The sequence below is a fragment of the Sipha flava genome, unplaced genomic scaffold (genome assembly GCF_003268045.1).
Source record: "Sipha flava isolate LNK unplaced genomic scaffold, YSA_version1 283_pilon_pilon, whole genome shotgun sequence".
In the NCBI taxonomy this organism is placed as follows: Eukaryota; Metazoa; Arthropoda; class Insecta; order Hemiptera; family Aphididae; genus Sipha; species Sipha flava.
This window is the reverse complement of record NW_020272950.1, coordinates 120,313-144,375: the sequence shown is the minus strand read 5'-3', so window position 1 is coordinate 144,375 and position 24,063 is coordinate 120,313. Positions and strand designations below refer to the sequence as shown.

Sequence of the window (24,063 nt, the reverse complement as noted above, 5' to 3'; positions counted from 1 at the left end):
CCCCGCGTGATTGCCTTCCCGTCTTCATGACTATCTATGATAGAGGTACCACCACCTTGCATCTAGCTCCCACCGCGTTCGTCGTTCATCTACCTATGATAGAGGTACCACCTCCTTGCATCCCAGCGACGCCAGTGCTCCATAGCGGTTGCATCCTACGAGTAATCGCCAAATATTAACATTGCGTTGACTATCTATCTATTCTATAATCAATGGTATTAATTTGTAGCTTGAAGTCTAACGAACACGTGCGTTTTCAGTTTTAGTTGTTTTAGTAAAGTATAATGATGTGTGAGAGCGATAACGAAAGTGAAAATAATTCGTCGGCTCACATTTCTGTTTTTGAGCAACGCGCATACATTAAAATCGAAACGATTCGTGGTAAAACAGTGCCTGAAATTCATGCCGCGTTAAATGAAGTGTGTGGAACGGATACTGTGGATCGTAGTACGGTGCAAAGATGGCATCAGCGATTCCGTGATGGTCGTATAAGTATTGATAATAACCCTCGCTCTGGCCGACCCTCTACGGTTACTCAAGACAACACTAACGCGGCTATTGTTGCAACTCTACTCGATGAAGACCGACGAATAACGGTGAGAGAGATAGAGAATGAAACAGGTATTTCAAAATCAAGTGTTCACCGCATTTTAACGGAAATTCTACAGAAACGAAAGATTGCAGCACGTTGGGTGCCTCATTTTCTGTCACCGGAACAGAAGGATACACGCAAAGACATCTGCCGTGAACTCCTTTCTCAATACGAAAATAAAAAAGAAACATTTTTTGATCGTATAATTGCAATAGATGAGACTTGGATTCGTGATTTTGAGCCGGAATTAAAATCTCAAAGCAATATTTAGAAAGGAATAATATCACGACTAATTTCAGATAATACTATCGAAATAATCTTATTAATATGATTAGTGTCCGAAGTTATTCTGTCGTCGGACCGGTTTGATTCCTTTCTTCAACATTATAAAATATAAGATTATTTGCACGTCTATTTCGTTCGTTTATTTCATTAATGACAAATTCATCGGAAAAGTTAGTTGTATTGATAGAATTTTTATAATTAATAGAATTGTTTTTAACATTTTCGACATCAACAAGTAACTTTTTAATGAGGGTTTTTAATTCTAGTTATTCTTTCAATCCTTGGTCGCAGCTAACACAGAAAAATTTTAGTAATCTATTTTTCAATTCAAAACATTTGAGTTCAGTTGCAGATATTCCTGAGCATTTATTATGAATCAATGAGGAACAACTATCACATTTTAATGGATTGTCGAGTTAAGCAAATGTTATTATTTGGCATAATAAACAGATAAAAATTACTATTAATGAAAATGTATAATAAACTGGTAAATTATTAATTTAAATTTTTGTAAGATAAGGGACAGAAACACAGCAACGCACGAAAACACGACCGCACAGTTCAATAGTCTGATGATAACTGATTTAATAATTTCTTAGAGAATTTTTTAATGAAGTCATCATATTGACCAATGATGGTATAACTATTGATGGTACTATTAAAAAAGTTGAAATAGACGGTTTTAGCTTAGATGCTCCAGCAAAAAGCTTTATTTTAAAGATAAAGGGACATTCAGGATTTGATTCTTGTACCCGCTGTACTATAGAAGAAGAGTACTTAAAAAACAGAACTTGTTTTCCTTATTCTTCTACCATGGTAGAACGTTCTCATAGTGATTATATTAACAGAAACTATCAAGAACATCATGTTGGAAATTCTATTTCTATATTGAAAGAGTTGCCTATTAATATTATTAGCTCATTTGGTCTCGATTACATGCATTTGACCTGTCTTGGTGTTATGTGCAAATTAATACATTTATAGGTTGATAAAGGTCCTTTAAATGTAAGATTACCAAGCTCAGTAGCAAAGCAATTATCATTATCACTTTTGATACTAAGAGACTATATACCTTGTGAATTTTCCCGAAACCCAAGAGGATTAAATGATTTAAATCGATTTAAAGCCACCGAATTTCGACAAATATTAATTTATACGGGTCAAGTTGTTTTCAAAAATATTTTAAATAACGAATGTTATAAACATTTTATGGCATTAAGTATAGCTATGAATATTTTATTAAATAGCAATATGGCCAATTATGTAATATATGCTCAAAATTTATTAAATTACTTCGTTCAAACTTTTGAAACTTTATATGGACGACACTTTATGTCTTTCAATATTCATAGGTTAGTTCATATTTGTGATGACTATAAACGATTTGGACCATTAGATAACATTGCCCTTTTGAAAATTTTTTAAAAAGTTTAAAAAAAATGATACGTAAACACGATAAGCCACTTCAACAAATTATAAGGCGATGTAATGAAAAAAAATTTATTGAGAAAAAGTACATGAACAAAATTTGAAAAGCTGTGAACAATTAAAGCATAGACACACTGATGGACCACTTTTAGAAAATCTCATGGGAGTTCAGTATAAAAAGTTATACTTCAAAAATATTAAAATTAAAGTTGGAGACAATGCTAACTCATTTATATTAAATGATTCTAATGATATCATCAAAGTTGAAAATATAATAAGTTTAAACAAAACAAATGAGATTTTTATTATTGGAAAAGTATTTGAAGTGAAAAAAGCTTTTTATGAAAAACCTATTCCATTAACCTTATTAAACATTTATTTAGTTAATAACCTGTCAGTAACTCATAAATATTGGTCTTATGATTGTATTAAAAATAAAATCATGTTACTGGAATTAAATGAACTACAAATAGCCATTCCAGTTATACATGATATTGAAGGACAGTAATAAAAAATATTTTTTTAAGGTGAATAAATTTATAGCAAAATTATTTAAGTATCTTAGGAATTGAGATTTGTTTTATATTTTTAGATTAATTATTGAGTTTGATTTTATTGTAACTGGTAAAATGTATTTTAAGTTATACTAATCATTTAATAATCAACTAAAACTTATAATAATATTACTTTACCCTAATAACACATAATTTTTTTCAATAATTGATTAAGCACTTAGTTGACTAGTATATTGAAGAATAGATCTAATTATTAGACTATATTGTCTCAAATTTAGGTACATTTCTTTGTTAAACATTTAACTTCTTTTATTTTAAACACTAAGCATATAACTATATAGCGGACTATATAGTAAAAGTATATTACTTGTGAATGTTTTAAGTTATTATGAAGATTATTGTTTACTTCGAAGAGGAAAACTGCGTTGAAGTAGTGCCTGATTTTTGGTACAAAAATGATCGTTGTGCTTGGCCGAAAAAAAGCATAAAAAATTATAAGAAATATATTAATCGCCGTATTAAACCTAATGAAATAGATTTTGATTATTTCAAAACAAGGGCTATGTCCAATAATATTGGTAAAGTCTATACTAATTATTTACCTGGTTTTACTTTTTTAATGTTGATATTGTTATTATTTTAGTTAATTTATATGATGCACGCTCCAAATTAAAAATTGCTGAAGAAACTTCAGAGTTATCAACTTTTGAAAATGAAAGATCTAGTCAAAGTGAATGGCATCGTCTACCCGACTACTCTTATAACATTAAAAAAACAAAGTTGCCAAATAATAGCAGAAATCATAATGATTCTCCTGGAATCATTGAAAATCCTCCTCTACTCGACATTAATGATGATAGTAATACATTTTATATTTCAATTTTCTTCTTAAATGTTTGATCCATTATTTATAGTTTGATAGAAAAGTTTGTTAATGAATATGTGTCATAATTGTGAATAATATTTTTAATTATTTTATTCTTCTAAAGATTTGTTATTTAAATTTTATAATTTATAGTGATGTAGACAAAAGTTATGTTCCTGATAATAGTTAAAAAATCTTTATTCAGGTATAAAATCAAATGTATAATACTTAACCTTGATGAATTTGTTTATATTCTATATTATTTGCTTTTATTATTCTTCAATGAATTGTAAATGGGTTTATTATTATAAAACACATTTCTTAAGAGGGGTACATGTAAATCTCAATTGTTTTCATTAACAATTTATTCTAAATAATCAAAATCTGTGAGTTTGCATTAGTTATCTTGCTCTTGTACTCAATAATAAATATCCCCTTTGTAATCAGTGGCATAGTTACGAGGAGAGGGGGGAAGGGGGCACTTGTCCCCCCCACTCCTATTTTGATTGATAATGTTGTTGAATTGATTAATATATTAAAACCACAGTAACTAGTAATCACCAGCATAATTAAAAACAACGATGACATACGAAAGACTCGAATCATTGATTATGGTATCCATTAAAAAAGAAATTTTAGAAAAACTTCAAATGCAAGGCTTTGTGGACAAATTTGCTGAAAAAGATAGGCGCATGAAATTGTCCATAAGTTTGTAAAACAATCACAGTAAATTTTAAAAATAATACTTTTTTTTTTTAAAAAGTTGTATAGGTAATATTAAATTTGATATTGTATCATTTATTTTATTATTTTCATTTACTGAAATTAATTACATATTACTACCTATATACTTGTGTATTTAACTTTAGATACTCCATGATTATTATGAACAATTTTGAAATTTTGCTCCCCCCCCAACTAAAATTTCTAGCTATGCCTCTGTTTGTAATTAAGATGGTTATAAGATTAATTGGTTGTCACAATTACACAACTTCAACTTGGTCTCTATTATTAACAGTTTTTTTAGTTCTTTTTAGTGCAGGATATCTAGTGGTGCGATAATGTGTGGACCACACCCACTAGGTGTTTACTATTATTGGGAGAAGGCATGGGTTGAACCCTATAAACAGAGTAGGAAGGGTTTTTTTTACCTTTGAATTTGAAATTCCTCCTTTTCCCTAAGACTGATATAACTGCCACTGGTTCTTATTTCTATATTGTTTATATTATATACAGTAAATAAAAAAAGTTATAATTGAAATAATTTCTCAAATATATATGTATATTTTTAAATATATGTGATGTAGATGATGATATTATATTAAATTCTCCATCCGGGAAATGGAATGTTACTAAAATGAATAACACTATGATAACTGCTGGAACCAGTAAATAAAGACTTAATTTTATAAATACACCTACATCTAGTACATCTGCGCCTATTTTAAATAAATCATCATACTATTCACCTAGTGTAAGAAAAATAAATCAATGATTTTAGTCATTTTAGGTGGTCAAGCTTGATTTAATCAAGATATTTTTAATAAAATGTATAGTTAATTTATAAAGTTGATGATAGTTATTTTAAACTCACATAAAAAAATCTTTAGTGTATATATATATATATTGAAAAAAAATTATAAACTCTTATTTAATTAAAACATTAGCAGCTTCTTATTAATATAAATAATGATCAATTTTTAAAGTCATTAATTTGATCCATTAACTACGGAAGAAATTATTAATATAAAAATTACTGAAAAATCAATAGAATGTAATATATCTTACATATATAAACAATTAATAATATATTAATATGTAAGTCCTACAATATTATTTAACTAAATAAAATTACAAACATTTATTTAATTAAAACTACACCTAGAATGTTGAAAATCTTTATTTGTTTACATTAGTTTTGAACATCTTATTTTCAAAAACAGCTACTTTCCATCAAATGCTTATTTATATTTATACATAATGATCTTGATTAAATACATTATTATAATAATAAATAAATAATTTTATCACACACGTATTTCTAAGCTAAAAATAACTAAAGGATGAGAACATTGACAATAGATACTAATTATTCCACGTTGCTTTTCTTCTTTGATTTTCATATCTTATTTTTCATTTAAATTATATTACTTAGCACCTAGAAATTCAAAAACTAAAATAATATTAACTATAAACAAATAAAATATTTTAAATTAAAAATTAATAAACTCATTTAAAATTCTATTATTTTTTCAACTAGCTTATATAAGTTGTAATAAATGATGAAATGCAAAAAAAAAAAAAAATTAAAACTAAAAATTATTTAATGATTAATACTTGTAAATGAATGTATAAATAAATAAATAAATAAAGGAAAGCTCAGTCTGGAGTATCATTATATTTATAAAGTACACCTGGTTTATTCTCATATATTTAGAAAACTAATAAAAATGCAGCTGATTATGAAAAAATAAAGGAAACAATGCTTTGAGAAAAATTAGTCATTTTATATAAAGATAATTTATTTTAATAGGAAAGATTATTTAAAATGAATTCTTATTAGACATATTTATGTAAATTAATATAAACATTTTAATAAATATTTTGGTTATTAATATTTATTATTATCTAAAATGTATTTTTATAAGATATAAAATCAGATTGTAAATTTAAAATATTAATAAAACTGTTTTTTCTTTTATTGTTTATGTGTAACTCTTCTAAATCTGAATTAAAGTAAATGTTTTTAGTATGTCTGTATTGTAATCAATTATTAACACAAACACAATATTATCTATAGTATAGCGAATAAGAATAATTGAAATTTGAATATTATATAAAAATGTATAAACGTATTAATGAAAAAATAAAAAACAACTCACCAAATAATATTGTTAACTATTGTCGTATAAAATATCAAAACAATATATCTAGCAAATTCGCTAAAATTCTAAACAATAATATTAATAATATAAAAATTGCTAATTATTAAATAATTATATATTAAATTAATTATACTGGCTCTTATTTTAAAAATGCTGGTATATATAGCATTAAATATAACTCTAAGAAATTTTATATAGGCAATATATAATATTATTATTCTTCATTTCCCTCGCCCTTTTCCCAACTATTTGTGGTCGGCCATCTTTGTCCTAAACTTCTATTTGTCTCAATATTCTACGTCCCCTATGCACACATCAATATCAATAGGTAAGACACATATACATTTTAAGATAAGATATAAAAAACACATTTCTGAAATAAAATTAAAGAAAACTGCCCCCAATTCAAATTTTGCTAAACATGTTTTAGAAAATAATTATAACATTTACTTTAATTCAGATTTAGAAGAATTACACACACACAATGAAAAAAAAAATTAATATATTTAATATTTTAAATTAAATTACAAACAAATTTTATATCTTATATCAATAGATTTTAGATAATAATAAATAATAATAACCAAAGTGTTTATATTAATTAACTTATCCATGTCTAATAAGATCTCATTTTAAATAATCTCTCTTATTAAAATAAATTATCTTTATATAAAATGACTAATTTTTCTCATAATTACCTTCTTTTATTTTTTCAAGGAATGCATTCAGAGAAAAATTGGTCTCATTTTACATTGAGATAATTAATTTTAATGAGATAGAACGAGAGAAATTATTAAAAATGAGTTCTTATTGGACATAAATATGCTAAAAAATATAAATACTTTGGTTGTTATTATTTATTATTATCTATAATTTATTAATATATTATTTTTAAAATCTGTTTATACATTTAGAATATTATTAAAATTATTATTCTATGTTTCATTGTGTAACTCTTCAAATAATGAATTAATATAAATGTAGAAGTTAATACAGTATTGTCTATCAGTGATGGCCAAACTTTTTTTACCTCGGGCCATAAAAAACAACTTTTTTTTACCATGGGCCATAAAAAAATGCATTTTCAATTTTTTTTACGTAAATGCAAAATATTACAGTTACTGTCAATCGAGGTGACTTGGAACGATTTTGACATACTTCTTGTTATTCTGAGCTTAAAAAAAATTGCACTGGACTACAAAAAATACATTAATGTTTGCATACGTCTCATGAATAGGATAAGACCTTTCATTTAGTTTTTTTACCAAAACTGAACTTAAAAAAAAGTAAAAAGTACATGTTCCAAGTCATCTCAATTTTTGGATGACTTGGAACAGCTATGCAAATTTAATGTGAAATTCAATTCAAGAACGTTAGAGGTGACTTGGAACAACATTTTTATTTTAAAAATTAACACAAGAACATGTTAAATAAATATTAAAAAGAAACAGGTTAACTTTACCTTTTTTAAACAGTAAACTTAATATTTAAATAAAAAAATATCAACAACATGATAAAAACAAAATAAAAACTTTTTAAATAGGAAAACATAACTTAATAGCTTCCTACTTAATAATAATACTCAATACTTAGGGTAAGTACTATTGGAATTGGAAATTGCCTCTTCTTTGGTTTTTTACAACCATTTTTTTGATAATTTGTTCTCTTGAGACAGTCACTTCATCAATTATGAATGGGAAACAATAAAAGCCCGTCATCTGGTTCTTTTTTCTTAAAAATTAACATGTATATTAATTTTCTTCAATTTCAGTCACTTGGTCTATAAACGTTTCAATGTTTTTTTTAATTGTTTCAAATTTGACCATAACAAAATAATTAACAATTATTTCATCAGATTTTTTTTTTTTTTCTTCAGTCTTATAGTTAGTTGGTGTATAGTATTTGTCTGTCTTATTTAAATTATTATATTCATTATAATTTTCATTGACATATGACTTGCTAGGTTATCCCCAATAACTATTTTGTTACCTTCCAACCGTCGAAAATGGGGTATAACAAGAGTTATGAACCAATCTTCAAAAATACTTTGGTCAAACCACCCAGATGGCGTTCGATTATACCTGCATTTTTCTGGACCTCCAGTAGTCCATGAATTCCATAACTGTGTGGATTTATATACAATATAAAGAGGTAACATTGAACCAGCGGCATCAACAGAAAACATCACTGAGGTTGCTGACTTTGTCGAATCCATTATATTGTCAGCATGTTTCGAGGTTTTTCTTACCAGGATCATCAACAAAATTTGTTTCATCGTAATTAATGATATTTTGTGGAGGTATACCTAAGAGAAAAATTTCCAAGTTATCAAGATATTCATTAACTACTGTTCTTGACACTGCAGCTCGTGAACATTTTATATCTTCACCAAGTCGTATCTTTAGAGCTTTATTGTGTCTTTGAATAAAATTTTTATACCAAACTTCACCAGGTAAATTGTTTTTAAATGGTTTAAGATTTTTACCAGCACGATCCAAGTATGATTTTACTAGATTTTTCACATCATCTTTTTCAAACGGAAAATCCCAATCAGAGGCGTACAATATAGCATATACAATACATTTTTCTTCTAAGGGAGTTAATACATTTTGTCCACCATATTTATTAACGTTTTTTTTATTTATTTTTCTACTCAAAGTAGAAATGGATAAACCATATTTCTGATATGCTTCTCTGTATGAAAGTTTTTTTTGTCTTACCTCATCGAGGGCCTGTTGAAGTGTTTCGTCACTGTAATTTATATATGTCCGTCTACCCGGTATACGCTCGTATTTGTTTGGCATTTTTGGTGTTCCAAGTCACCCTCAATTTTCTTCTGTAAAATAAAACTTAACTTATAAAATTGGAAAAAAATGTTTAAGGACTTTTAACTACAAAAGTCTGCTTTTGAAGTGTCCTTTAATGTATAAAAAAATATACAAACCTTTAAATTTGACTTCAATCACCAACATTTGAAGTACTTTTGAGAGCAATGATGAAATCGCTGTTATCATAAGAAATGTTTGGTTATTTTTTTGGTGGTAACGATAAGACCAACCACATGGTCGATGATAACATTTATTATCACAAATATTGTAAATTTAATTTGAATGGAGGCAGAATTAAATTATATCATTTTGTTTCATAGATAACCTAATATGTTTAAAAAAACACCCGAAGTGTTTCATTTCACCTCGCAGTTCCAAGTCACCTCGATTGACGGTATACAAATAAGTGCTGTAATATAGAAGACTTTCGCGGGCCAGATATTAAATGATGGCGGGCCGGAGTTAGCCCGCGGGCCGTAGTTTGGCCACCACTGTTGTATATAACTTGTAATGGGCTGTTCGATTAGCAAAGATTAACAAATGTAAATGATCCAATACTAGTCTTTTATTACTTTAGCAACAATATCTGAAAAATTACACAACATCACGGTTCACTTGATACACTAGAAGTGACAATAATAATAATAATCCCACATTCGCTCCCATCTTAAATAGAGTCCGTCTCGGACGCCGAATCTTCATCTGAATTTAGACAGTCTTTTCACTTTTTCATATAATCTGTTCCTGTGGTATTTTTTACAGGACCTTCACCTGAGCTCACCTTCAACACTTCATATTGGTTTTGACCACGGCTACCAGTGATACAATATGGTCCAAGGTACTTGCTTTTTATCTTGGATAGTGGAAGAAATTGTGTTTTTTTTTATGGCAACCAAATCACCAATCTTGTAATTTGTTGCTGCCACCCTTCTACGATCAAATGTTTTCTACTTCTCTTACTGAGTTTAAATATGGATTGCTTAGCCTCTTGATGTTCTGTTTCTCTTTTGTCCAAAAAAATTTTTTGCATACTATTTTTGTAATAAACTGCATATTGGAAGTAGATCTGAATGTTTCATTTCGGTTCTAAATGTTAATTTAAATGGAGTCATATTAATTGATCGTTACCATGAACTATTTAATGCCATCTGTACTCTTGGGACATACTTAAACCTTTGGCTTGGATCATCAATAATCAATGTTACTACCGCCGTCGCTATTGTATCATTGAATTTTTCAACCTGTTCATTTTTCCTTGGCATTCCTGTGGTAATATGTACATGATATATGTGTGAATCGTTACAGTACTTCTTGAACTCTTCAGATATAAATGCAGCACCACGATCCTATATCAGACGTGTTGGATTACCGAATATAGCTTGTAATATATTATTTTGATGTAGTACTTTTTGTAGGAAAGATCCAACAGAATATTGTGAATACATCAATAATAACCAGAATATGCTTATATCCACTAGGGGTATTTGTTAATGGACCTATAATATATATGTGCCACATATGTAATAGCAGATCACCTTTGTCAATCATGTTAAGGAATCTTTCTTGTTTACCTTGTTTCCGGTTGATCAAAATACAAGGTATACAATTTTTTTATGAAACGTTCCACCTTTTCACGAACATTAGAAATGGAATATTTTCTGTCTAACAGTTCAACAACTTTTTTAACACCAAAATGGTCAATATTATGTGCATTCCGAATCAACTCTTTTTGCATACCTTTTAGGGTAACCAGTCATTTTCTATCATCTCGTACTTCATAAAGTAAATCATTTTCTACAATATAATAGTTCATAAACCAGATCCGTTCATCCTTGGTGTTAAGGTTTTTACCTCAATATCATCCTGTCGTACTCTTTGTAATTGGACTATAAATTCACTATTGATAGTCATACATAATGGATACCGGCTCAACGCATCTCCATGTGCCATACTGCACCCAGCTCCTCGATGCTCAATAGTGTATTTAAATTCGCTTAAAAACAATGCCCATCGGGCTACGCGGGTTGCGAGTTCCCTTTTTTCTAATTTTTTAGTAAATACAGCACAATCAGTTACTATTATGAAGTATAGTCCTAATAAATAAGATCTAAACTTTTTCATAGCTTTAAAAATTGCTAAAACTTCTAAAACTCATAACTATGGTATCTTTGCTGTGCTTGTGTAGTTTTCTTGCTCATAAAGTATATGGTGCAATAGATTATCACAATCTTTCTGTAGAAGTATAGCACCAAAATCATACACACTGGCATCAGTGTGTACCTCAGTAACTGAATGCTGATTAAAAATTCCTAATACAGCTGCCTCTGTTAATTTTTTCTTTAGCATATTAAATGCACTTTCCTGTTAAGGTCCAATTATACATGGTATCTCCTTCTTAAGTATTTCATTCAATGGACGAGCAATTAAGGCATAGTCCTTAATAAATTTACAAAAATATCCAACGAGTTCTAAAAATCTTTGCATTTTGTAATCTCGGATATTTTACCACAGCAGCCAACTTTAACGGTGATGGATTCAACTTGTTTTGTTCAATTCAGTATCCCAAATAATCAATTTGCATTTTAAGGTTAGGTTAGATTAGTATTAATAATTTTTAAACTAAAATTTTTAAACCTAATTTTTAAACCATGGTTAGCTGAAGTTCTTAAAACCATCTTTAGTCATTCAATATTCTCTTCAACTGTGCTTGAAATTATAACTAAATCGTCCATGTAAACCAACAAATATCCCTTCCGTATTATATTTCTGAATACATAGTTTATAAAATGTTGAAATACAGGTGGAGAATTACACAATCCACAAGGTGTTTTCAAAAATTCAAACTTTGCATCTGATGCAATAAAAAATGTGTATTTAATACTTTCTTCGTCCATAGCTACATGAAAAAAACCGTTCTTTAAGTCTAACGCTGTAAATATTTTAGCTCCTAATAATTTATCTAACTGGTCTTCTACGAGAGGTAAAGGGTAACGATTCTTAATAATTTTACTGTTCAATCGACGATAGTCAATACAAACATATTATAACAAATTATTATGTTAACATATTATAGTTAATACCCGAAATGTATCATATTTTTTTGGTACAATTACTATTGGACTAGCATAATCCGGAAAATTAGGTCTTATAATACCTTCTTCAATCCAGTCTGCTACTTGACTTTCTACAACTGCTTTTTCTTTTGGTTATAAACGCCTTGGCCGCTGATAAATGGGTTCTTAATCATTGACTATAATTTTAAGTTTTATTGGCGTAGTTTCTATGGTACATGGTACATAGTTAGATATCATATTACATATAACTGTATAATGTTCTCTAGATCCTATATCAATCTCATTTGTGTCATTAGCTATTTTATTAATTTTGATCACTCAAGGACTGATTTTTAGTTCAGCGTTGGTTTGAAATAATGATCTACTATTATAAAATCACACATTATGTCCTTATCGGGGACATAGTACACTTCAACTGTAAAGTAGGTTTAACTGATAAGTAGCCTTATCAATTTCTAATTCAGTCATACATTTTTGATTGTTATAAAATATAGTTCCAGCTGGTTCATTTATACTAACTTTTGTATTGATAGTATCAATGCATTTAACTAATAATTGCCGATATGAATTCAAATCATAGCCAATATCTATAAGAGCTAACGTTTTGATTCCTAAGACATTAATTTCTTTAAATATTCGTTCATCAGTATTCACAGCACTCACCTGATAAATTTGAGGTTTTTTATAATTGTTCATGTGCATTGTTTGAGTTTTCTTATTTGGACATTCTGTTGATTTATGGCCAAAAGATCTGCAAGCAAAGCACTTAGTACATTTATCCAAGTCCAAACATTTCCTATGTTGATGTATTTTAGATCCACAATTAAAACATCTAATTACTGTGTTTGAAATGCCTGACGTCAAGTTCCGTTGCATATTACCTGTGTTATGATTATTTACAGCACTATTAGAAACTCTAAATATTCCAGACTCAGAGAAATGTATCCTTGACTTCATCTTAACATACAACTGTAGTTTTATTTTAAATTTATTTATTGTTATAGCACCATAAAGCAAAGACTTCTTTACTTTACTATCCTGAATACCAGCAATGACATAATCCAATAGTGAATCTTTAGGCATATCTCCTTATTTAGCTATTTCCATCATTTTAAATAAATATTGTTGATGAGTTTTGTCATAATTTTTTACTCTGGCTGTAAGTTGTCTATGTACGTCACCAGAAGTTAAATTATTACGAAACTCATTCATCAAACATTTTCTCAGTCGATTCCATAACTTGATTCCATTTTCCCGACTTAAGTATAGAGCAGCCATCCCTGACAATAGCAGTTTGCTATATATAAACATTTCAAAATCAGACCATCCACATACTTCACTCATTTATTCTAAATCTTCTATCCATTTTGTTATTGAATAAGTATCATCACCGGTAAATACATTAAGAGATATTCGTACATCATAAAATTTAATCGATTCTCTTACTTGACTAACATTATAATTTTCTGACAGTATTGTCGTTTGCTTTTGTGTTTACCTTATATTTGTGTGTCCTCGGCATCTTATAACACGGTCAAGTTCAAAAACACAAAATACGAAACGCGATTAACGATTTACTTCACGCACCACACGTTCTCACGCAACTTGGTCAAAACGAAATAAAATTCGAATTCATTTGAGGTTAGGATTACGAATTTACGATCAATTCATTAACGAGTGCTAATACAAACCAACAACCGGACCGATCTTCAAAATGAAGAAGTTAATACAGTATTGTGAGCGATTAGCAAACATTAACAAATGTAAATGATCCAATATTAGTCTTTTATTACTTTAGCAACAATTTAAAAACTACACATCACGGTTCACTCGACACACTAGAAGTGATAATAATAATAATAAATAATAATAATACTAATACTGGCATTCGTGTAACAGGTGATCTACGGCTTCTTTTTAGGTGTATCAGGTGATCTACCGTATTATACAAGGTGTAGTTGGTAATAATTATTATTACCTATTATTATATAATACTATTATTATACACACATTATCGTAGACCACAGTGGGACAGTATTGCGATAGCGATTAATGACATTTACAATATAGCTACGAGTCATTAGCAATGTTGCTGGATAGGTTAGTTTCAAATTGTTCGTTGGTTGGAGTTTGTCTCTAATGAATGCGTCTGAATTTTATAAAATGTTTACTGTAATTGAAATTATAATTATATTTGGCTAATTATTTTTTATTTTTATATTTGACGAATATTTTTATGATATGACATACTTGTAGTAAAAAATATAATGTGTTTTTATACTGTTAAACGTAGATCACTTGTCCTGAATTCGAAAATCATCCACCCCCCATAGATCACTTGCTACACGAAGTCACTAATACTAATAATAATAATAATAATAATAGTCCCACATAAATGTTATTTTGGTAATTTAATATTTCTAAGTCTATAGTGATTTCAAAATGTATGTTATGGTTATTTTCTTAAACATATTTGGTAAAATGTAAATTAGGAGCAGTCTTTTTTAATTTAAAACAGAAATGTGTTCTTTATATCTTATTTTAAAATTTCTATTTGTCTGCCTACATAACATTTATAACAGTTTCATTTATGTTTATATATACCAACATTTTTAAAGAAGGAGTAGTTTTTAGTCCTATTATTTGTGTTTGAATAAAATATAATTAGTTTAAAAGTAATTTTTACATGATTATTATTATGTATTATTGCCATTTGTTACTTACTACAATAATAAACAATACTATTTGGTGAGTTGTGTTTTTTTTTTATTTAATAAATTTATGAATGTTTTTAATAATACTTTAATGAAACTATTTTTATGGGGTATATTTTAGATAATATTAAGTTTGTGTTGATAATCAATTTAATTTAATACCTTACATTCAAAAAATAACCATGACATAATTTTGATATCAATACAAAATTTAGAAATATTAAATATCCAATATAACATTTACATTAATTTAGCTTTAAAGTGTTACTCAATAAAATATAGAAAAATAGCTTTAATAATATTCCAAATGTATAAACAGATTATAAAATTAATATCTGATATTAATTCATATTAAATAATAATGAATAATAATAACCTAAGTATGTATATTTTTTAACATATCTATGTCTAATAAGAACTCATTTTAAATGATCTCTATGTATAAAAACTTATTTTTTTCAGTGTATTCCTTCCTTTTTCATATTCAGTTGCAACTGTATTAATTAATAAATTAAATTAATTAAATAAATTAATAAATACATGATGATTAATTTATAATTCCAAACTGGTTAGACTTTACAAATATAATATGCTCCAGGTAAAGCTTTAAATTATTTATTTATTTATATTTATAAAATATGTGTTAATTTATTTATATATTAAGTTCTAATTGTTTTTGTTTTATTAATTTTTACATTTATAAAAATACATACTGTCCAATTTATTTTTATAATGAGAAAGTTCATAATGCTTGTCCCATATTGGTGATTTATCAGCATATAATTGTTGTTCCAATGCATCCAAATAGCTGTAATTAATTCATAATAGTATTAAACACTGGTGACTATTTTATACAAATAATACTGAAAATCAATTACATAGGCAAATAATCCAGGCAATAGAATTTTGTAAGACTTGACCATTTATTACTCTCCTTAAAACACCAAGTCTGTAAATTATTTCTAAATAATGGCAATGTATACCTCAATACATCTTGTCCAAATATCATACTTGTTCTGTACCGTTTTGAAATTGAATGTATACATCTAGGAAGATAACAATACATCATATATCTGAAAAACCCATAAAAATGCTTGTTAGTATTAAGTATGCGCACTATTTTTTTAAATTTTTTTTTTTGTTTAATGTTGCTTAAAATATGCATCACATTTACTTAAATACCTACCTTTGATAGTAATATTCATAACTTTTTGTATATTGATTTGAATTAAGAACAGTAAATTCTTTGGTAGGCCATATCCATGAATCAAAATATCTTATAACAAATTTGGAAATTATAAGAAAACGTTTTAGTTCCTGAAAAATGCAATTCATCTATTTTTATAAATATTATGAAAAATAAAAATAAAAATATTTAGTATAATCTGATAGCTAATAATAACAGAAAATCAAAACTTTATCAAGTTATAAAGGAGCGTCATTGAATTACTCCCACAAGTAATTTATAAATATTTATATACACCCAATACATTTAATAAGTAAAACGAGTGATTTCTCATTCATATGATTTTGAAATTTGTAAATTTTTAATAATGCATATTTTATCAAGCCGATATCCAATGTACAAATTTTATAAAATAAAATTTAATCATCAGCAAAATAATAACTATTTTAAAATACTTAAAAAATACATAAAAGACAATCTAACTGTAAATCTAACTTATGCAAAAACAATTATGAGTTTTAGACATACCAAGGTATACCTAACAATTATCATTATTAAATCTACAATTAGTTGGGTACGCAGAGGTAAGGATCTAAGGTTTTAACCTACTCCTTTCACTTGCAACAGAAAATCTAAACTTTACAGCAAGTAATAAAGGAGCATTATTGAATTTCTTCCCACAAGTAATTTATAAATATGAACATAAACCTTGTACATTTAATAAATTAAAACGAGTGGTTTATCATTCATGTGATTTTCAAATTTGTAATTTTTTAATAATACATATTTTATCAAGTTGATACAAAATGTACACATTTTAAATATATAATTTAATAATCAGCAAAATAATAAAAAGTTTAATACATTCAAAATTTTTAAAATTAAGTCTTATATAATTTAGTGTTTTTGGAAGGAAGCACAAGTTTCCTGTGAAGTTAAAAATGTTTTATTATATTTAACATGTTCATTGTCAAGTATTAAATAGAATTGACAAAACATATTATTTTTTATAACAAATACAATAATTTTATTAAGAACAATATATACATGTATGTATGCTTAAAAATGGCAGAGAAATAATTTAATGGATGTTTAAGACTATCAATAATATAAATCAAACCCATACAAAAGTATTTATGAGCTTATACGTACCAAGGCTTACCTAACAATTACCAAAATTTAATCTACAATCCTATACACCCATTTACGTTTTAAAATTGTATATATTGGTCATAGAAATTCATAATTTTCAAAATACATACTTCCGATTTTTATTGGATAGTGTTCAATTCTATTATTATGAGCTAGTATTATGTAAACATTCTTATTTAATTTTAAGTATATTTATTTATTGTTGACTTACTTTAACATCTTTTCCATATACAAATAAGCAAAAGTTCAATAAAATTTGTTCTATGTTAGTCTTTTCAAACGGCGGAGATCCATAAATTGTTTCAATATTAAATGACATGAATGAATGAAGACGAATACAATTTTTTATTTCCTATATAATACACAGTTTTTTTGAATATCAAGAAAGTAAAGAATAAGTATTTTGAATGTTACTTACACGATGAATTAAAATCAAAATATTTTCTAATACCAGATTTCTATCACACTTGGTTTTTTTTGACTCATGTTCTAAAGTTCCTTTTATATTAATGATATCAAATACCAATGTTGTTAAAAAAGTAAATTCCATTGTTGATGCACTGAACAGATCTAACATATGATCAGCTTAACAAAACAAAATTGTTATTTAAAATGTATACATAAAGTAAATTATATTATTTTAGCAATTTTAATTTAATACTTTCCCAACCAAATAGGCTGTATCTAATTAATGTAGTTCAATTATCCATCTAGCTTGTACAAAGCTTATAACTATTTTTAACTACATACATTTTAAGTATTTTTAGATATGTGAATTATTGTTATGAGTAATTCAATAAGAAACTAAAAAAAGTTTCATCACATGAGAAATTAAAAAGTTATTCTAATTTAATAAACAATCGAAATTATGTTTATGATCTTGATTAGGCAAAAACTGTTATGAAGAAAATAATTAAACAAATTGAATTACTCTCAAGCAATATGAAATTGTTTGAAAATCTGTAAATTTTGTTTTAAGGTTGGTTGATCATTTTAGTTCCAAGTTAGAATGTGCAATAAGTAACATTTCTGAAATGGAAAATAAAATGCAAGCCTATTAATAAAAATTTAATAAGTTTATGAAAGAATTCTTGCTTTTTTTCTTGTTCTTCTTAGCTTACTAGTATATCAAGTACTATTGCTGCCTTTAAGAGGCCATATCATTTTTAATATTTAAGAATTCATTATAATACATGAACGATACATGATAGATAATTTTCATACAGGTAATGTAGGACATTGGTAATTAATTTTTTTTAATTCAATAAAAGAAAAAGTAAAAAATAAATATATAAAGTAAATTTAGAATAGGTACATAATTATCAGATATAAATCACCATGTTATAACTGGTATTATGATAAAGAATTTTATAGATTTTTACGTGAATATTTAAAGTAAAAAAACTTCCTTTTTTATGAGTCATATAGCCGAGCGTATATTTTTAATATTCCTCTTTTACATCCGTCATCTTTACTCATACATATACCTCACAAATATGTGAACTCTTTTTTTACAGTTTATTGCTCTGTTATCCTATTTGTTGTATTCTTGCCCTAATATTATTGTTTCTAATATACACAAGAACTTAATTATATCTTAATATTTAGTTCATTAAGCAGTGTTTCTTCCATACTTTTCATGATCCTTTGTAATTATTTTTCATTTATATCTATTGCTGATAGATCATATCCATACTATAACATAATTTTTCTGCCATTTATCATTTTACCGAAATACATTTTATTTATAGTTATGTCTATTGATCCATGGATTTATGCATTTAATAGATAAGAAAGTAGACCCCTGCCTTACTCCTTTTCATAAGCATCCTTCTTCAGGTTTTTAATTCTTACAACAGCTGTTTCCTTTTAATATATTTTGTAAAGTAATCTCTTTTCATTTAATTTACTGGCTTAAAGGATTGTAGAATAATAGTAATAATGATAAATTTGTTTTCTTCGATTTTGTTATTCTCTTTTTTTGGATTTTATTTTATTGAAACAATATATGTTTTCTTTTTCACTATGTATTTACAAGAAATGAATAAATTATTTCAAGTCTATTTTTTATTATATTATTTGTTCTAATGATTTTAATTTTCAATATAAAAAAAAAAAATCTTTTTCATAAGACAAAATCAATTGTACATAAAATTAATAAATAAACACTTTACTTACATTGTAAATGACGACAACTAGATTTGACGCAAATATTGTCTTTCCAACCATAAGAGTCACACATAACTCCAATAAAAGAACCTCCTTTACATTTACAATTTTTCACCTAAAAAATAAAGTAAGATTTAATATTTATAAGTTTGTATAAATATTAATAAGAATATATTATAATAGGTATATTGTATACACAATGTTTTTTTAATGTGTTTTTAAAATTAACTGTTAACATGATTTAAAAATAATCATGATTACTGTCTAAATCCTGTAAAAATATTGTTGCTGTTCTGCTTTTGATTTCTCATTTCAATATCTGGAAACAAATGTACAAGACTCATTGCATTTGTATTAATTTCACACAGTTTCTATAAACCTAATAATAGTGATATTATTATCAATTTTTATATACAATGTAATTTTATTCTTTATAAAAATTGCACAGTTATAACCATGTAACTGTATTTAGTTATATAAATGTGTAACAATTATGAGTGATCATAACATTTAAAAACTAAAAGAAAAATAAGGACATATTTTGATCTAAAATGTTATTTTGTAATACATTATAATACATTTTTTTCACAATAGCAAAGAACAAAATATTAATTATATCATTATCTTTTATATTTATGAAGCTGTGAAGGGCTTCTTGGTAGAAATAGAAACAATATTTTTCTTAAAAACATATTATATTGGTCTTAAATTCATCATCAATTGATTTGATTAGTCATTGTGGAAGGAAAAATTAGAAATTAACAGCTGAGCAATAATATCATGTTTAATTATTGATTCTAGTATAACACTTGAAGAATAACAGAAATTATACTTATTTGTACCTATTCAGTAAAATGTAGTTGGTTGTTGGGATCACAATATTATATGTTATGTTATATTATATTATTAACTTACAAACATTTTAAATACACCCAATATTATATTATCTTCAGACTCCGGCTTAAAAATACCATTATGTCAAATGTCAAGTTTAAATTTTTAATTTTGAGTTTAGAATTTTCATTTGTTATTAGGTACATCAATTAAAATAGGTAATGACACTTCATATCTAATCCAAGCCAATAATCATAGTACCTGACAAGGGATGAACTTGGTTAACGTCCACAGTATTTCCACACAATCCCTATCCTGAAATTTATCTTTGTAAGTGTTCACTCTGTCGTATAACGCGTCGTTATCCATCCACAAACTGGGCATCAACAACAGTTGGTCCGATTGCTCAATATCAGTTGGTTGGCGATTTGAAACTCCACCGCACAAGTTGATTCTCTTCACTTTCAGTGCACTCCATATGCCACCCATCGTAGCACTTACAGAAGGTAAATAAATTGCGAGTGGACGTGCTAAACGACGGCGATAGAGAGCGAAGTGTAAATTACGGACACACCCTATTGGCTTAAAACTCGAAGTACACAAAACGCATCGATTGTTCTGAAACAACTGAGCACTGGACCACGATCGTCTGCGCATACGAGATTGGCTATTGCGCAAGTCGTGAGCGCTGGTATCCTGCAGCCGCTCTCCATAAGCGCACCGCGAAGGGGCCGAGTACCGCTTCTGATAATGATATCACACCCGTCTCGCCCACAGCTCACTGTATTGACGAAGATCAATAGCGCGCAACGGTCCGGGCGAAGTGTGCAAACACGAACACCAATCACCCCGTTCTCGCGGCCAGGGTCCCGATCGATTAAGGTCTATCTGAGTATATTTACGACCCGAGGTGTAAAGCTAACCCAACTTTTGAAGATATTTTGTACTATTCAAGTGTTTTTCTATAAAAATCAGTAGCCTTATCGTCATTTTCGTGTCGCCAGATATCTTCCTCATACTCGTTAATAAAAATTAAAGTAAATTAATAAACGGTGCTTCGTACACGTACTTGTTATTATTCACATTAGCATAGCTACCTGTAGCAAGGCAGCATTCTGTAAGAAAAAAAAAACATTAAGTACCAATATTTAAACCCTGCAGATGTACATACATACCTGTTTTATAATATATAATAGCAACATATCATTATGTCATATATCTCAATATTTTAAATACTATTTTGATAATTGGTTATTAAATGTTTACATAATTATGTATTATATATATTTGTTGTGTGATTCGTTTTTTTTTATTTCTCTATTTTATAACAAATTTCTAGTGATAACAGTAATCCATCAAATATCGATATCACATGTAATAAATAATAAACTATTATTCATGGGTACCTATTGAGATTGTTTGCACTATATTTATGTATAATTATATTGTATATATTTTATATACTTAAGAAGCCTGCTCGCCGCGACCTGTTTTTTTGCTGTAAAACATGCCTTACAGAAAAAACTCTCACGGCTCGTATAACAATCAGATTTCAATAATTTTTTTTTTGTAAGAAAGACTTCTTACAGGGCGCATTGAACTTCAATTTTCGAAATTGTATGTTAAAGCATCACATTAACAGTTTTAATTTGATCAATTTTTCTTTTTTTTTTAAAACATATTTTTTTGCCGTTTTAGGTCAAAAATTTAAAAATCAAAGTTCAATTCGACCTGTAAGAAGTCTTCCTCTTTCTAACAAAAAAAAAGTTATTGAAATCTGATCATTCTACGAGCCGTGAGAGTTTTTCCTGAAAGGCATGTTTTAGAATAAAAATCTAACTTACATTTTTCTGTTCGTTTATACCATTGACATGTGCACATTGGCAGCGCGTGCGTGCAGAATATCCCCGTAACCCGCACCTTACTGTATACGGTATAGGTATTGAATACTGATAACTGATAGTCAATATGTGCATGTTGAAACGCATTATCTAAAATCTACGCAATAAAAATATAATAATATACACTAAACACCACACTCGTCATCATATAAAATTAGACATAATTTCCCTTGTACACAAATAATGGGAGAGTAATTATAGGTAGATATTAGGCAAATAGAAATCCTTTCAATGATTTATCTTATACTTATTATATAATATAATAATTAGGTTTTCACTTTTTGTCATCAATTATAATTTATCGATCAAGCGGTCACAATCACAAATATTAATAAAAAAATATACAATACCTATAATATACATACAAAATACATACAAAATAAAATATGAATTATAGCCTTCAGTAGAACCGCTAGACCAGTGTTTCTCAACCTTTGTATAATGGCGACACACTATTAAGATATTTCATACTTTGCGACACATAGTAAAAAAAAATAAGAATAATAGATAGTATTAAATATTTATAATTAGTTAATAATATATAAACTTATAATATATAATCAATTATAATATATAAAACAACAAAGAAAAATATAACATAGGTAAAACAGCATTTTAATGAGAAATTTGTGACTGATATTTCTTACATAATGTATCAATTCGTGGTGAAATCTTCGATAAGGCGAATCTTAACTCCTCTCCGACATTAATAAATCTTTCCCTTTTTTTGTTTTTAATTTCATTCAAAACAGAAAAAGCTACCTCGCACAAATATGATATCGAAAATAGTAATAATACGGAATGAGCCAATTTTGTTAAGTTCGGATATTCTTTTTTTGTGTAAATCCAAAATTGGTTTAGCTCGAGCTTATTAAATTTCATTTGAAGAGTGCGATCGTTTTTTAACTCTGCAAGTTAGGTTTTAGTAACAAAAAAATATTGTTGTTAATAAATTAAGAAAAAGTCTATTTGACTATAGAAGTAAATGACAACTGAGCGGGGTTTCATCGATTCCGCCAAACCTTTTTATACTTGGGTACAAGGCTTATCGATTCCGCCAGTGCAGGTAGTCTAAAAACGACCTATCGATTCCGCCAGGGAAAAAATAATCTTCCCGAACATTTTAGTTTTATTTTACTTACATAGCTATAGGTATTATAAATATTATATGAAATACCTGTATAAAATTGTTATCGCCAATTGATGATAATCTAACTTGTAATGATGTGAAAAACGACTAATAGTATTGTCCTACGCTAATGTGGTTAGTCTCAATTTATCATCGTGTCATTATACTTCGCAATAATGAATTTCGAAATCGTAGCTGGTAAACGAGAAAATGACTTAGTTATTTATCAAAATGAAAAATTTTTTAAAACAAACTTTGTGAAATATTTATGTGCGTATAAGTGGAAATGTGTTAATAAAAAGTGTAACGCAAAAATATACATTAACGAATCCTTAACGGAAATTTTAAAATATGATATTGACCACAAAAATCACGATAAACAGCCAATAAATGTATTGAAAAAAAAACTATTTTCAAACTAGCTTAAGAGAAAACTTACAGATGTAACAGAAAGTCCTTCAAAAATTATAAATCGTGAAATACTAAAAAATCCTCAAATTGAAAAT

General features: G+C 27.3%; 3 protein-coding genes across 4 annotated transcripts; 1 reads left to right on the top strand and 2 right to left on the bottom strand.

The window, feature by feature from the left end:
• The first annotated feature begins 287 nt into the window (after nt 1–287).
• On the top strand, nt 288–863 carry LOC112685591 (histone-lysine N-methyltransferase SETMAR-like). Its single transcript, XM_025557522.1, has one exon. It carries the CDS (start codon nt 288–290, stop codon nt 861–863), a length of 576 nt encoding a protein of 191 aa, XP_025413307.1.
• A 4,854-nt stretch (nt 864–5,717) lies between these two features.
• On the bottom strand, nt 5,718–21,835 carry LOC112685605 (histone acetyltransferase KAT2A-like). Its single transcript, XM_025557533.1, has 9 exons — nt 21,703–21,835; nt 20,789–21,642; nt 19,703–19,808; nt 17,943–18,109; nt 17,736–17,876; nt 16,373–16,503; nt 16,065–16,259; nt 15,900–15,994; nt 5,718–5,843 (listed from the first exon to the last, which is right to left on the bottom strand). Exons 2-9 carry the CDS (start codon nt 21,182–21,184, stop codon nt 5,833–5,835), a joined length of 1,242 nt encoding a protein of 413 aa, XP_025413318.1. The 5' UTR covers nt 21,185–21,642; nt 21,703–21,835; the 3' UTR covers nt 5,718–5,832.
• On the bottom strand, nt 8,161–9,575 carry LOC112685607. 2 transcript variants are annotated; one of them, XM_025557535.1, is made up of 3 exons: nt 9,515–9,575; nt 9,291–9,406; nt 8,161–8,875 (listed from the first exon to the last, which is right to left on the bottom strand). In XM_025557535.1, exons 2-3 carry the CDS (start codon nt 9,372–9,374, stop codon nt 8,486–8,488), a joined length of 474 nt encoding a protein of 157 aa, XP_025413320.1. In that variant the 5' UTR covers nt 9,375–9,406; nt 9,515–9,575; the 3' UTR covers nt 8,161–8,485. The 2 variants fall into 2 exon arrangements, with proteins under 2 accessions (XP_025413320.1, XP_025413319.1); XM_025557534.1 differs by having other exon boundaries at nt 8,764–9,406.
• Nucleotides 21,836–24,063: the final 2,228 nt, after the last annotated feature.